Source organism: Podarcis filfolensis, assembly GCF_964270895.1.
Source record: "Podarcis filfolensis genome assembly, chromosome: 4".
Lineage (NCBI taxonomy): Eukaryota > Metazoa > Chordata > Lepidosauria > Squamata > Lacertidae > Podarcis > Podarcis filfolensis.
In genome coordinates, this window is record NC_139607.1 from 50,436,256 (window position 1) to 50,452,229 (window position 15,974).

Below are 15,974 nucleotides of genomic sequence, written 5' to 3' on the forward strand. Positions count from 1 at the left end.
CCCCCTTGTATATGACAAACTGGTACCCACACTTTTGGATGGGGAGACTTGAAATCTGCTCTGTCAGGTCAAGGACAATGAGACTGTCATTTAACATGGGTCATACATGATCCTAGAACAAACTTTAACAAACATTAATATAAAATTATATGAAGACATATAAAATTTATATTAAAAGGCAAGACTTGTAGTGAAGAGGGGTGGACCCACCTGTCACTTTTCAGATGACAAAACTAGGTTTTCTGTTCTACTTGCATGCCTGAAGTTAAGTTTTATATCCACTGCTACTAGTATCAGTTGCAGAACCCTAGCTTCACGTCCTTCATTTAATCTTCATCATTGTAAACCTAGAGCGAACCAATAATTTGGCCTTGATTTTTAGCCTTTGGGAGTGGAGATTTCTCTCAGCTTCTAACTTAACACGATGATGTTCAACATGATGTTCAAAGTGCGTGCTATTCATACCTTCCTTAGGCTCCAAAGAAACACCTGCAAAACGGAATTATTCGTGGATACCAGATTGGTTATCGAGAATACAGTGCAGGGGGGAATTTTCAGTTCAACATCATCAGTATTGATACCACCGGAGACAGCGAAGTTTATACTTTAGATAACCTGAAAAAATTCACTCAATATGGCATGGTCGTACAGGCATGCAATCGAGCAGGAATCGGACCATCTTCTCAGGAAATTATCACAACCACTCTTGAAGATGGTAAGTAGTAAGCAAGCATGCAAAAGTCACATATTCCTCTTCTCCCAGGTCTTTGGCTAATTAAACAATCTATGGCCTTTTAAACTGAACAGGGTATTGTTTTTGTTTGTTATTATGGTATGTATTTTTGTGCTTTTATATTGTAAACTGCCCTATGAGGAAGGGTGTTATACAAATTTAATAAGTAATAATATAATATATTAATGTGGTTGATCCTGCATGGTATTATCAGTTGATGCTTTATATTTTTAGAAAATGTATTTGCTTTAATGCCGGTTTATGTGTTGTAACCTGACCTGAGCTATAGAGAAAGGTTAATATTAAAATGGAGGCCTCGTTGCCTTGGGAGTTGGCAAATTTCTTTAAGGCAGCCTTCTCTAACCCAATGTCCTCCAGATGTTTTGAACTACAGCTCTTATGAACCCTGACCATTGGCTATGCTGGCTGCGGCACACACAACTTTCTGGCATTCAGCCTCATATAGTGAGGTTCAGAGCACAGCAATAAAATCTGAAATTAGCTGACTTCCCTAATACATGACACTTTCTAAGAATGATGTGTGGTGTATTTCAAAGTAAAGCAACAACAGAGTGCCCTCTTGTGGGAAAAGGAGATTATTCAGTCAGCTAAGTAAATAGTTTAAAACCATGCACTCATATGACTGGGTTCTCAGTTGTTTTAAGTAGTCAGAAGACTCTTAAAATAATTACCAAGTAATAACATGTGAGATGAGGTTCCTGGGTATGGTAATTAAATAATAAGAAGGTTTTAAATTTATGAATGCTTCCTTCAATAAAGCTTTATGGAATTATGATGCCCTTCATGGATGAATATTTGTTTTTCAGCATACTGCTGAGAGATTCTCGGCAATATTTTTAGTGATGCTCTGCCAAGTCTTTGTGTTTTGCCTGAATGAGAAATTACTCTATGTAGTGAAAGATTTACAGATATGAGCAATGTTCCAGCTGAGACAATCTACATACAGCTGAGATTGCCTATTGCTGACTTAAGAGACCCCAAGCTCTCATGGACCACTGTTAGTGATGGGAGCCCCATACATGCACTATCTTTGCTATGGGCATTGCATTGAAAATCATTTTTAGCTCTCTTTTCTTGTTAATTAGACATCTCTTAATTTCTTAAAGAAAAAAAGTTCAGACGTTATTGATACTCTCCATCTATTTATAAATTTATTTATAAATTGGCCACCATTTTGTTTAAATATTAAACATAACCACAATTTGGCACTATTGTTACGTGTGCAAAAAGGCTGAGCACAAATGGCCTCCCCACACCCTCCACCCTGTTTGCAAGTGGTGGAAAGGTGGGGGGGGGAGAGAGAGAGAGAGTCTGAATATTTTCTAAGTGATGGTATCAGTGTGGGGGCTTTAACAGAAAATGTCTTGGCTAACTCTCTTTGGATAAATGTTGGTTCAGTTAATACTGAATGAAACTATGTTGTTAGTTCAGACTAGTGGATTAAAGAAACAGTTTGCTCTTTTAGAGTATACATGCGTTCTGCCATATTGGTTAGAGTGGCTCGATAGAGGTAGCAGTGGTTGAGGAGTGATAATGATCTGTGACCCATGATGACAGCAGTTATTTGCAGTTCCTTTATGGAAAATGCACAGAGTACCTTCATGGTAATAACTGGAGGCTCTTCGGTCAAATTTCCACCATAATCCATACTTCCAACTCATCTGCATTAAGACTATAAGAAGTGAGCCCTGCCAGATCACACCAGATGCCTCTGGAAAAAACACCAACTGGACATGAGCGCAACAGCACTCTCCCCACTTGTGATTCCTAGCAACTTAATTTCAGAGGCACACCATCTACAACTCTGGAGGTAGAACATAGCCATCATAGTTAGCAATCAGTCAAAGCCTTATCCACCAGGAATATGTCTAGACTCCTGTTAAAGCCATACAAGTTTTGCATTGTTTTACATAGCTATTCTTGTAATTATTCTCCCAGTGTTCTTTTCTGCTGAAAACACATCAAAGGAACACAATATTGTGCATATTGGGGTTGTTTTTTTAAAGTAATAGTTTCCCCAAAATCTGTCATGATTAAAAGTTAAACTATCTAATTTCAGTTCCCAGTTCCCCACCAGAAAACGTCCAAGCAATTGCTACATCACCAGAAACCATCTCTATTACCTGGTCTACACTAGCCAAAGATGCTCTCAATGGAATTCTACAGGGATTTAGGGTGATATACTGGGCTAATCTTTTGGATGGAGGTAAGTACTCTTGCTTGTCAAGCTTAGATCTTTCCCAGCAGCATATAATACTTTTTCAGGATGAGGTAATTTCACAACTGCAATTTATATTTTTAGTATCCCATGAGTCCACTCTGTCCTGTGTTCTACTCCTCTTCGATTCAGAGTTACCTAAGATAATTTCTAAACAGATTTCTGGAATAGAGGACCACACCATTTGCTGCAGCTTTGAGCTGCTGATGTGGACATGCTTATTGATAAAACACTGCAGCAGCAACAAAAAATAGTAGTCTTGATGTGATGGTATAAACAATTGTAGTAATATTCTTTTTGTGCAGTGTTTTGTTGATGCATACGTGTGTTCCTGTGGATTGGTAAACACTGCAGTGAAAGAATCTTAATACAGCCATACATACAATCACATCAATGGAGAATCAGTGAACAAATCTTAATACATCATTTCTACTCCAGAAACAAGATCAGGTAATAAAGAACTCTGAAATCTGGGGAAGATTTTGAAAGCTTCACTAATATTCTCTGATACAACCCAGGTGCTAAACTACCAATTAAATCAGTTGACTGTGCATTAAACAGATATTAGTGTCCTCTCTTAGTACCCTGTGATGGTTTCCACTTCCTTTGTAATCTGCCACATGCTCACAGTATCGGTATTTTGTTGATTACTAAAACTCACCTGTTTATGCAGCCTTCCTGGGAATATGATATTTCAATATCAGTTTCTGCTGAACCTAGAAATGACAAGGTTTTTTTAATGTATATTTTAGTGGATTGTTTTAAGTTATTCTGAAATACACTGCCTTTGCCATCTCTAGTTTAAGGGTAGTAAAAAAAAAATTCAACAACATAAATAAATGTAGTGTAATACTTGTCTAGATAACTTATTGATCTCATGCAATAAATCTTTCTATAATCCTTTTTATATGATGCCCATGTTTCATTTACTTAGCTTCCTACACTGCCATTATGGAGTTTTAAAAATCAGTAAAATATAATGCAATTTCATAATATTATCTAATCCTGATTATTTTTATTATTTTTAGAAGACATGCCTATGGTCAAAAATAGCACTTTATTAATTTCAAAGTGTATTTGCAGGTCTGTTTTTCTCTGTAAGACATTTCTATATTTGCTATTAAATGCACAGTATGGGCATTTAGCATGTTTATTTAATAATCACAGCCAACTTTATTCCTGCCATAGTTACATATTTTAATCCAACAATTTCTTTCATAGGCTCGCCACAGTATAATGACCGCACGATGTGAATAGAATAATGCTGTCACTAACTCAATTTAATTTTCTGCTCCATAGAGCTGGGAGAAATTAAAAATGTTACCACTACGCAGCCCTCATTAGAGCTTGATGGTTTGGAAAAATACACCAACTATAGCATCCAGGTGCTGGCATTCACACGAGCTGGAGACGGGGTCAGGAGTGAGCAAATTTTCACACGCACAAAAGAAGATGGTAAGAAGTGAAAGATTCTTGGTAGCCGTTGGAAAATGGAACAGTTAATGGAAATTGTCCAGGTTTTCATAGCACTTCATACATGCATAGGAAGCTATAACTGAAGTGCCAGTGGCACCTATTGATGGACAAGTAGGCATTCATTTTGAGTAGATCCTCCACAAGATCCTGGGGTCTTTCTTAGGGGAGATTGGCCATTAGAGGCAAGATCAGATTAGAGTAGAGTGAAGTCACTGGATCCAGGAACAATGCACAGGGTAGATTTTGTTGTACAGACAAAGAATGTCATCAGAATGTAGAAACCCTACAGGAGCAGAGGTGTATTGCCACAGCCCTCAAAAGAACTACATCTCCCCTGGGATGTTAACATCCCTTTCAGGCTGTGCACATGTTAATGCAGTGAGTCCTCCCTCCCCAGTTTATTTTTTAGGATGGGGGAAAATCAGATAATTTGCCTATTAATCTGAATATAGCTTTGATAAGCCCCCCAGCTCTATTTTTACAGACTTAAAATAGCTTGGTAAGATATCCCAATGTGGAAGAAGAAGAAAGTCGACCACACATTATATTGTGCAGCATCCCTAGATCCTGTTTTTAAAATGTTGGTCACTGTATTTTTCTCCTTGCTGACAATCTGGCACAGCTTGGCTGCTTGGCCCATCTGCATTGGTTTCATTAAATCTATCCTGTGCTCTGCAGGCACCTTCTGGCACATTTCAGCCTGCTCACTGGCGTTCTCTGCCTGCAGCACATTCTGATCTCATTGATATGGGCTAAATTGTCATGGTGGTTTGGAAATGGAAGATATTCTCTCTCTCTCTCTCTCTCTCTCTCTCTCTCTCTCTCTCTCTCCATGTGTGTGGAATTGACAAACTCTGGATGTATTCCAGTTCTGCATTATATGTGCATTGCCTGTGAGCACCCGTCTTGGATTAACTTCACAGTTAATTTTTGGCATCAGTGGAATATTTTCCTTAGAAAATGCAGGGCAGACTACATCCTATCAGGGGACTTTACTCACTTTCCTTCTGAGCAACTTATCACAGAGCATTTTAGCATGTGCTTTTTATGCAAATGAGGCTTATACAGAGAAGGCATAAATGTGCGGGGGAGGGGGGAAGGCTGTAGCTAGGGAGTGGTGAGGTGGGCCCCTGCCAGGGGGGCAGGCAATGGAGGGGGCACAAAATTGGCTAAAAATATGTCCATAAATATAAATATCAATTATTGCCTCGTAAAAAATGGTTTTAAATAGAGGGTGAATTGAATGGGTGGAGGGGGGTGTTGGAGGAGAGGCTGAAAGAAGAGCTAATTTGTTTGTGGCTAGGGGGTGCAAGATCACCTAGCTATGGCTCTGGGAGGGGGGGACCCACAATTTTCCCCTAATACAAAAAAGGGTAAGCCCAATAAGTAAGGAAAAGAGTCCAAAAGCTATGCATGGTTGCATTTGCATTTCTTATCTTGCTCAGTACTTGATTTTAGACACCAGAGGTCAAGCATGAATCCACTTGAATTTATGTAAAGGAAACAGTTCTGACTATGAATACAAAATGAGGGTTCTTTTTAAAGTTTGCATTATTTAGTTCTTTCTCTGCAGAAGCCTGCAAGGGGAAAAAATATTGTTTCTGTCCAAAATGTTCATGGCACATTAAAAATTGCAGCAGAAATTTCTGGCTGTGTTTTTTATATTTTAAAAAAATGGGATTCATTTATCCCCCTTTGGTTGGAGTTCCTTCTAAACTATAAATGGAGTTACTTATTAACCAAGTGCCTTTCCACCTGAGGATTTATTTCACTGATCATTAAAATTTAAATAGACACACTCATTTTCTCTCCACACTCTAGGCTTAAATTGCATTTTCACAGGCTGTTGTATTTGATGGCATGGGGGTTGAATGATTGCATTCATTAGAAATGATGCATTATAAAATCTTAATTAAAACAATGAATCTGTGTTCCTTAATAGACACTCATAGAGCCAGATCCATACCTGGTGAAAACCAGTGCAGTCTAGTAAATGGCACCAATTTATACCTGTTTGAATCTAGCTGATTAGCTCATTCAGGCTTTTCTTCCTATGTAATGGTGCTCAGTTCACCATAGGCTGTGTATGTGCTGCATCTGGCTGCTCTTTGCATCTACCATAAGTGTGTATCCCATAGGAAAGTCCCACCAGAACTCCATTGCATAGATAGAGCTCCAGCTTTCTATTTGCTTCCTTGAGCTTCTTGGATGCACTGTGGACAGTGAGTGTGCAGAGCTGCACCCGGCGCAGGAGACAACCCTGGTTTGCTATGTAAACTAGTACAAGATATAGCCTGTCAACTGGGACTAGGCAAAGGAAGCACAGATTGATGGTGCTGAAACAACAACACTGGCTCCTTCCACTGCAAGGCAGACTTGAAAGTGCTTAATAGAAACCTACATGGCTAGCATTGTGAGTACCTGAAGTGTCACTTATTCCAATAGGAGCCTGCTTAGACATTCAGGTAGTCTTCTCCTGGGCGCCCACACCATCTGAGGTGAGATGGATAGCAACTGGAGAAAAGGCCTTCTCAGTTGTGGAGTCCTGCTTAAGTAAGGAGTGCTCTCTCCTAGGAAGTTTTCATGGATGCTAACTTTGATGTCTTTCTGGTGGTAATTACCTTCTGAGTAATACCCCTCCCCACCTTCTCACTATATAGAAGGATCTGGCAACTTCTGTTTCAGTGTATCTGAAGAAGTGTGCATGCACACGAAAGCTCATACCAAGAACTAACTTAGTTGGTCTTTAAGGTGCTACTGGAAGAAGAAAAAAAATATCTGTTTTGACTATGGCAGACCAACACGGCTACCTATCTGTTTCTGGTGGTAGGCAAAGACCTGATATTTATTTCCCAGGCTCTTAAGTCTTAGCCTGTGATGGACTGTATAGATATAGATGATATAGATATAGATAGTGTATGTTTAAAAAATAAACTTGAACTCATTAGTTGTGCATGCATGTGGGGATGTGAGAGAGGAAAAAAAAACCTTCCAAACACACAACCACAGCTAGTTTAGAGCTACTATTTACAGCTTGAATGCCCAAGGAAGATTCTCTTTTCTTCATGTCGTGCCATTTTTTCCATGCCAGACACCTGCATCTTATTACCATGCTTTAGGATTGTCTCCACTTAAGTCCTGCCTGATTTGTGTGTCTTGCATCTGCCTGCATGTGCAATGTGCATCTCTCATATCTGCTCCTTTGTCACACCATGCTCCCCCACATTGTTCACACTGCCAATCCATCTTTCTCAAATTCCCCATGAGAAAACATCATTATTCAGAGGCAGTACATTCTTTTTAAAATCAATTTATCTGTGACAGACGTATTTTCTACATCGTTTCCCCGCCCCCCCCCCCGTTCACATCTTTCCTGCTCCCCGCCCCACACTTTTCTGCCCAGACAGTGCAACATTGGTATTACAACTTCTGTTCAGAGTGTACCCACACATTCATGCATTTTTTGTATGTTCGTCAAAGTCTTAATAGTATTAATGGCATTAATGGTATTAATGGCATACAGCCAGAATAGTTAATGATCATTTGCTTGTTTTCAGTATGCCACTGGTAATAACTACATGCACCAGGAAAGTCAGAATGTATGATTATATTATTTCAGTACACATTGGCAGTTTTGTTAGGTTTTTACAATAACAAAAAAAAAATAGTGGTTGAGTTGTGGAAATTGTTCAGGTACCTCAGCATTTTTTCCTAGGCCATGACAAATATTTCAGCTGGGATGTTATACCACAGATTGCTGCACTTTGTGTGAGGGAGGCTTAAAGCCCAAACTTGCCACCGTGGTAATGTCTGAAGATTTAAGGATTATCAGAAATACAGGAACAGCTGCTGATTATGATTATGAGAGTAGGGTTGGAGGAGAAATTTGGTTTTGTTTGCACTGTAATGTGAAATTACCTAATCCAGATTAGCTCAAACCCATGTGCAAACTGAAACACAATTATCTTTTTTTTGGGGGGGGGGGGGAATCACATTTCTCTGAATTTTGCAATGCAGTTCTCCAACCAAATAATGTGCACAGAGTGCACATATTAGGGGAAAGTATGCATCAAAGTGCATACATTATGGAAATGAATACATTGTATATAGTATTCAAAGGCAAAGGATAAGCTACATTTCTCCTTGTGCCTATCTTGGTTCCAGAACTCTAGATTGATTGGACTAATTCAAAAGGATTTGAGGCCCACAAGCTGCATCCATCAGGACTGCTCCCTGTGGCTTCAGGCTTAATTTGATAATCAATTACTTTTAAGCCCACATGTCCTGTGCAGATCATAAACCACCACCCTTTTTCAGGCAACTAATTACCAAGAAGAAACGGGTTTCTGCCTTCCTTAGGAGTGGCAAACGGCCATTTGTAATGAGCTGCCTATTTTTAAAAAAAACAACACACCAGAGAATTGTCAAGTAGTGTGTTTCTTGTGAATCTGTATACTCATTACCAAAAGGAATTAGATTCTTCCCTATAAGGTTTTAGCAGACAGGTATGGCTAGATATAGTCATTTATTCTCACATTAGGTTTTAAGCACAGCCAAGAGAATTAATTGCAGATTTAAAATGTGGGTACTTAATCAAAGCTTGGCCTTCGGAACTGGTGTTTTGAGTTTTTTCAAGCAATGGGTTTAAGGTGATTTGCTGAAGTATGATTATGTACATAATTCAAGCGGAGAGAAAAAGTTCTTTGCAGCATTTTAATAAACTAAAAAAAACAACCAGCTGATGGCAATTCTGTAACATTATATATATTGACATTGACTGATTAACAGACCAATCCTATACATGTCTACTTAAGAAACAAATTCCATTATGTTCTGTGGAGCTTTCTTCCAAGGTTGCAGCCAAGCAGAGCAATCTAAACCTGCCTGGGACACCATTGTGGCCCTGTGGGGCTACTGCTGCATTTGTAGCCTGGACACTCTAATGGCAGAAGGTGGGGAGCAGGTAGATTCAGCCTGGACCATGTGCTGGCTCCAAGATGGCACAGCGATTGGGCCTGAATTGGGCTCTACATCGGCCAATGCCAGGTCAGCCATGCACTCTCGCCCTGGTAGGACTCATTCTTACAAACTCTCTCAATGCAGAATCATGAGAGATACTAGATATGCTGAGAAGCTGAAACAGTTGTCCTTCGCCAAGTGCCCTTATCAAAATAGGTTGGGTGTGTGTAGGTGTCATGCAACTGATGGGGGGGCATGGCAATGTTTTCCTTCCCCAAATTAAATCCATGGTTGTCGTGCTAAGTTTGCCCCACTGTGCAGTTCAATGTACACCAACGGGGTTTTGCCTGCTATCCTAACTAACTGTGTTTCTCTTCCAGTTCCAGGTCCTCCTGCTGGAGTTAAAGCAGCTGCAGCCTCCGCTTCCACGGTGTTCGTATCGTGGCTCCCTCCCATAAAACTGAATGGCATCATCCATAAGTACACCGTATTCTGCTCTCATCCCTACCCCACAGTAAGTGGACTTTGGACCTCCTACAGCAAGAGGGTAGGGGGACTTTTTCAGTTCAAGGGCCACTATCCTTTATGGGTAACCTCCTGGGGGCCACTCGCCAGTGGAGGGCCAGGGATGTACATTTTACCTGTGCACAGTAGGCTGGTTTCTACACACATACCCCTAACCCTCTGCACCCTCCACTCTGGCAAGCAAGAAGCACAATCAAAGTTGAAGGGCACTTCAGTCAGAGGGCACAAATAAGGACAGGTTTGGAGGAAAGGGAGGGAGGCATGGGGAGAGGACAAAAAAAGGGAGTGATTCCTTCAGCTCATGGACAGCTCATGGGGTTAAATGCAACCATTGGAGACTAGCATACTCGTTGTGGAAACCCTGGTGAAGTGAATTACACAGGGAAGAACATAACAATATCGGAATTACCTGTGCTTGCAGATAGCCATATTTGCATATGAAATAGTTGTCAGAGGAACGCAGCAAGATTGAGCATCATGACACTGCCTTTGTTTTTATTAATAATGAGCCAGGGCGGATGGCAGATGTTTAGATGAAAGCCTTCTCCTAGACAATGCATCTTTTAATTTGCATTTTTGCACAATGTTAAAATATTTTGAAGTGTATTTTAATTATAGTTGTCCATGCATGTTTGCACCAATTTTTATCAATAGTATTTTGATGAGCAGCAAAAAAAAAAAAAAAATGCCTTCATTCTGTGTACCATGGAAGGCAGAAGGGATTAAGGTCTGAGTAGAGATACATGAGAATTTGATCTTTCCCAATTTTGATATAAAGTGACCTGATCTAAACAGACCAGTACGATTAAAAAAAAAGAATCATTGAAATGATAGTTGGTGGTGGCTTTTTCCCTTAGGATCAATTATTTTTCAAAATGTAGAACATGGTCTCTTAAGTCTGGGATTCTCAAACTGTGGTGTGCAGACCACCAGTGGTCTGTGAGCTTCGTTCAGGTTATCCACAATGTATCTGTGGATTTGTGGTTGAAGCTGGGAGACAGCATATCCATTGCACGAAATACCCATATTGATGTTTAATTGTTTTTAATTGCTTCTTTCATTTCCTGCACAGTATTTCATTGTATTGCAATTTGAATTCTATGGAATAGAGTACAATATATAAGAAATAAAAGAAGCAATAAAAATAACAGTTAAAAACCACAGCACAGTGCATTATGATTGCTACAAGAAACAGAAACCCATTAAGTTGTCTGCCAATGCCCTCAACAATTTTCAAGTGTTCCATGAGAAACAACTTTGCTAACCACTTTCTTAGGTTTCCATGTGTTCTGGTTTCTGTCATGGTGTTCCATTGCATCAGAAGCGGTTTAGTCCTGCTGGCCATATGACCCGGAAAGCTGTCTGTGGACAAACGCTGGCTCTCTCAGCCTGAAAAGCGAGATGAGCGCCACATCCCCATAGTCACCTTTGACTGGACTTAACCGTCCAGGGGTTTGCCATACCTTAGGTTATTATAGAACTCTTCCTCAGCATGGTGTAGTGGTTAAGAGCAGTGGACTTGTAATCTGGTGAACTGGGTTCACTTCCCCGCTCCTCCACATGCAGCTGCTGGGTGACCTTGGGCTAGTCACACTTCTTTGAAGTCTCTCAGCCCCACTCACCTCACAGAGTGTTTGTTGTGGGGGAGGAAGGGAAAGGAGAATGTTAGCCGCTTTGAGACTTCTTAGGGTAGCTATAAAGCTGGATATCAAATCCAAACTCCTCCATACTGGATCAGAAAGGAAAGGAAATGATGTTCTGAGTTCAGCTGCCCAATGCAAAAGATAACCTGCAGCATCTGATTTCTATGTCTTAGAAAGCACCTGTGAAGTGCCATAATCATAGTTGTATGGTTGTTTTTTTAGGAGTCTGTATTCTTCTTGGAATGAATGAAATGGGAAAAATTGAACCAAATTTCATGCATTCCAAAACAAATGATCAGAGTTTCAAACAAATAGCAAGCAGGCTTCTCATTTGTAACTTCTTCATCATTCATTCAGAGCTCAGTGGGATTGAAGAGTGGGTAAACGCAGTGTACCTTGTAAAATGGCTATTGGGGTTTTGAGGCTGCAGTCCTACACATAATTAAACAGGAGGCCACCAACTTGGATGCCTTTAAGAGAGGATTAGACAAATTCAGGGACGATAAGGTTATCAGTGACTACTATCCATGGTGAGAGGCAATAAATGCTTCTGAATGCCTGTTGCTGGAAATCACTATTATGCTCAGGTCCTGCTTGTGGCTTTCACACAGGCATCTGGTTGGCCCTTGTGAGAACAGAATGCCGTCCTGGATATAGGACTGACCTGATCCTACAGGCTCTTCTTATGCTTATATGGGAGTAAGTCTTATTGACACTAAAGGAGTGAAGCCATGCCATTAGAATCTGTGGGATTTAAATAACTTGCAACTGGGTTATGGCTGCACTGGGAAGCAAAATCCCTTCCTTTTGTAGTACAGTGGTACCACAGGTTACAAACACTTTGGGTTACAAACACTTTGGGTTACAGACTCTGCTAACCCAGAAATAGTACCTCAGGTTAAGAACTTTACCTCAGGATGAGAACAGAAAACGTGCGCCGGTGGCATGGTGGCAGCAGGGGGGCCCATTAGCTAAAGTGGTACCTCAGGTTAAGAATGGTTTCAGGTTAAGAACGGACCCCCGGAACGAATTAAGTTCGTAACCAGAGGTACCACTGTAGTTGTTTCCTGGGTTGCAGGGTCTAATGAAACACCTTTGCTCTGTCTGTGGACAATTTAAACACCCTGCACAGCTGCTGGAGAGCAAAATGAAGGGAGGGACTCTGGCAGCCTTGTCTCCCATTGAAAGCAAAGCTTAACAGAAACAAATGAAGAATTGAATCAACTTTTAAATATGGAAAATAAATGGACACCCCCACTTTTTTGTTCTCCATCTATGCTAGTGATGAGCAATTTGGTGGTGCTTTTGAATACCGTAAGGTACCTGGCTAGATTAGATGGACTGGTCTGGCAAGATAATTCTTAGGTACTTGCAATCAATGGGCTAATTCCAAGTGTTGGTTGGGGGCTGGTTGTGTGTATTAATGGGTAAGGGAAAGGCACTCTACGTGTACTGCAGACTGTGCAGTGAAAGCAGCACAAGAAGTTAGAATCGTAAAATGTTATTGCTCTCTAGGTATTGTATATTTAGCTTTCTATTACCTGAACTCTGCTGAGTTCACACGTGCAGGGACGCTTAAAACCTTCCAGGCCCAAGATTTGTCAATGAGTCTGTGGGCAAAGGGACATGCAAGAGGATTTCTTATATCCACTTGGAATGGGAATATAGCATTTGGTAATCTGCAGTTTACCAGCAAACATCACTGCTCAGTTTTGGAACAGGTGGGGGAGAAAAACATAACAAAATTCCAGAAAATTAAAATGTGTCAAAAGCATTTAAACACTTTTTAAAATGCCTTCTGTTGGCCTGTTGGGTTTAAAATGTTATTAAGCTGTTTTTCTCACCTCTTCCATCCGGTAATATTATTTATTGCTGTGAGACCTCTGAGTGCAGCAAGAGATCCTGTTCTTGAATGAGGTTGATAAACTCAATCTAACAGCAGTTGCTATGCTAACCCAGATGACACAAGGCCTTTAAAACAAAATGTAACTGTCCGTTCTACAATATTGACTGTTAGCAAATTTGCTATTGCTCATAGAGTGTTTAGATTTATTGAACACATTTTTTTCCCTCTCCATTGTGATTTTGAGGTTCGAAATGCTTAGCAAGAGCTTCATTTGTTGTGCCTTATAATAGCCACCAGGTGGCACTGCAGGTTCTAGATTTATCAGGCATGTTCCTGAAAGATTTTCTTGCCTTGTTTCTTTATTGAAACAGGGGTTGGAATATATTCGAGGGAGATTAACCACTAGCGAGTACATTCAGTAACTGGGTTTTGTTTCCAAGATATTATTCTCAATACATTACCCCCGCCGCTGCTGCCATGGCTCACTTCGTCATGTTAAGCTTATTTGCACAGCTTGCACATTTTAGTCACATTTGAGCTACTTTCAAATTATATTTGTTTATGACCTCAAACATTTCTCCAGTGAAAATAGGGACATCCCGTTCCATAATGATAATTTTACTATTTATACCCCACACATCTGACTGGATTGCCCCAGCCACTCTGGGCAGCTTCCAACATATAAAAAATAATAAAAAAACATTAAACTTTTTTTAAAAAATGACTTCCCTATACAGGATTGCCTTCAGATGGCTTGGGGGGTGCAGATAACTCCATACCCTCCAACATTTCTCCAATGAAAATAGAGACATCCTAAGCCAAAGTGGGACATTCCGGGATCAAATCAGAAACCGGGATGGCTTCTCTAAATCAGGGACATCCCTGGGAAATAGGAACACTTGGAGGGTCTGTTTGTTTTGTTGATGCTGCAACAACTGGAACTTTGTCTAACGCTTTCAGAAAAACTGCCTACGAACTTCTAGCAATTCCAGCAACCTTTCCCTACTATTTGCATCATTGCTTCAACTAAGGGAAGTGTGATGTTTCTAGCAGGCCACTAGGGACCGCTGTGACACTTAATTCAATTTGTTTCTTGACTCTTCCATTATCTGCTGCTGCTGCTGCTGCTTGCGTTTCTGATGCTATTCGGAACTTCTTAAGTGGGTCATCCAGCCTGATCCCCTTCGTACAAGAAATGTATTTATTCACTGTGTACTTTTCTACAGTTTATGGAGGGTTTGCAAAATGATGCTGAAGCAACAGCTCTCATCATGGCTGCATCTCTCCTGACAACAGACCATGATAAAACACATCTCATCACTGAAAACAGCATTTTAGCAACCCAAAGAGCCAGAAATTACAAATTATAGTCCAAGGAGCAATCAGATCAAAGGCTTGCGGGTTGGGAGGTCTTAAAACTGTGCTACCCAATAATTAATCTGATGCCAAAGGAACTTATTTGACAGAGTAGTTCATGCCTGCTTTGTGCTGGGCTGAAAAGGGACGACTGGATTGAGCTGAGGGGTCTCAGCCCTGCCAGTTTCTTTTTTTTTTTAAAATAAATTTTTATTAAGGTTTTACAGAAAGGAAAAATAGAAATTCTCAAAATAAAAAACCATACATTACAGAAAAAACGAAACACACAGAGATACAAAAAGAGAATCACAATTAATTAAAAAAGAAAAAAAATAAAATTAAACAAAAAACAAAAAAAAATAAAAACAAATCCATTATTCCCAATAACCTCAAATTCATATACTTATGTTCTTGACCTCCTCGCGCCTCCCCACTTTTGTATTCCCGTATAGATATTTAATTCAGCAAATTCTTACCCTTTTTCAAGTATTTTAACTTTATACCATAGCATATTATACATCGATATTTTTAACCATTTATCAATACCTTTTTTACATAATCTTATTGACTTTTGTCACTAATTACCACTTATTACCAATCCAAGCATAATTTTAACATTCATTAATTTTGTAGTATTTCTGAAGATAGTCTTTAAATTTCTTCCAGTCCTCTTCCACCAACTCTTCTCCCAGGTCTCGGATTCTGCCAGTCATTTCCGCTAATTCCATATAGTCCATCAGCTTCATCTGCCACTCTTCCAGAGTGGGTAACTCTTGTGTCTTCCAATACTTTGCGATAAGAATTCTTGCTGCTGTAGTTGCATACATAAAGAAAGTTCTGTCCTTCTTTGGCACCAATTGGCCGACCATGCCCAAGAGAAAGGCCTCTGGCTTCTTAAGAAATGTATATTTAAATATTTTTTTCATTTCGTTATAAATCATCTCCCAGAAAGCCTTAATCTTTGGGCATGTCCACCAAAGGTGAAAGAATGTTCCTTCATTTTCTTTACACTTCCAACATTTATTGTCGGGCAAATGATAAATTTTTGCAAGCTTGACTGGTGTCATGTACCAAAGCCCTGCCAGTTTCTTCCTGTGAGGTGATGCCAAGGTCACTCTGCTGCCATGGAGCTGCTTCTCCTGCCTGCCTAACTTGTGGGGTGGGGAAAATGAAGCGCCACCCACAAGATATCCACCT

The 15,974-nt window shown here is 40.1% G+C and overlaps 1 protein-coding gene across 1 annotated transcript in view; it reads left to right on the forward strand.

Annotated features, from left to right (window-relative positions):
• DSCAM (DS cell adhesion molecule) overlaps positions 1-15,974 on the forward strand; it is a 312,391-nt gene that overhangs the window by 235,037 nt on the left and 61,380 nt on the right. The window contains exons 17-20 of the mRNA XM_083608743.1: positions 475-715; positions 2,814-2,960; positions 4,272-4,427; positions 9,788-9,921. Of these exons, the coding sequence (XP_083464869.1) occupies positions 475-715; positions 2,814-2,960; positions 4,272-4,427; positions 9,788-9,921 (678 nt within the window). The remainder of the gene's footprint in view (positions 1-474; positions 716-2,813; positions 2,961-4,271; positions 4,428-9,787; positions 9,922-15,974) is intronic.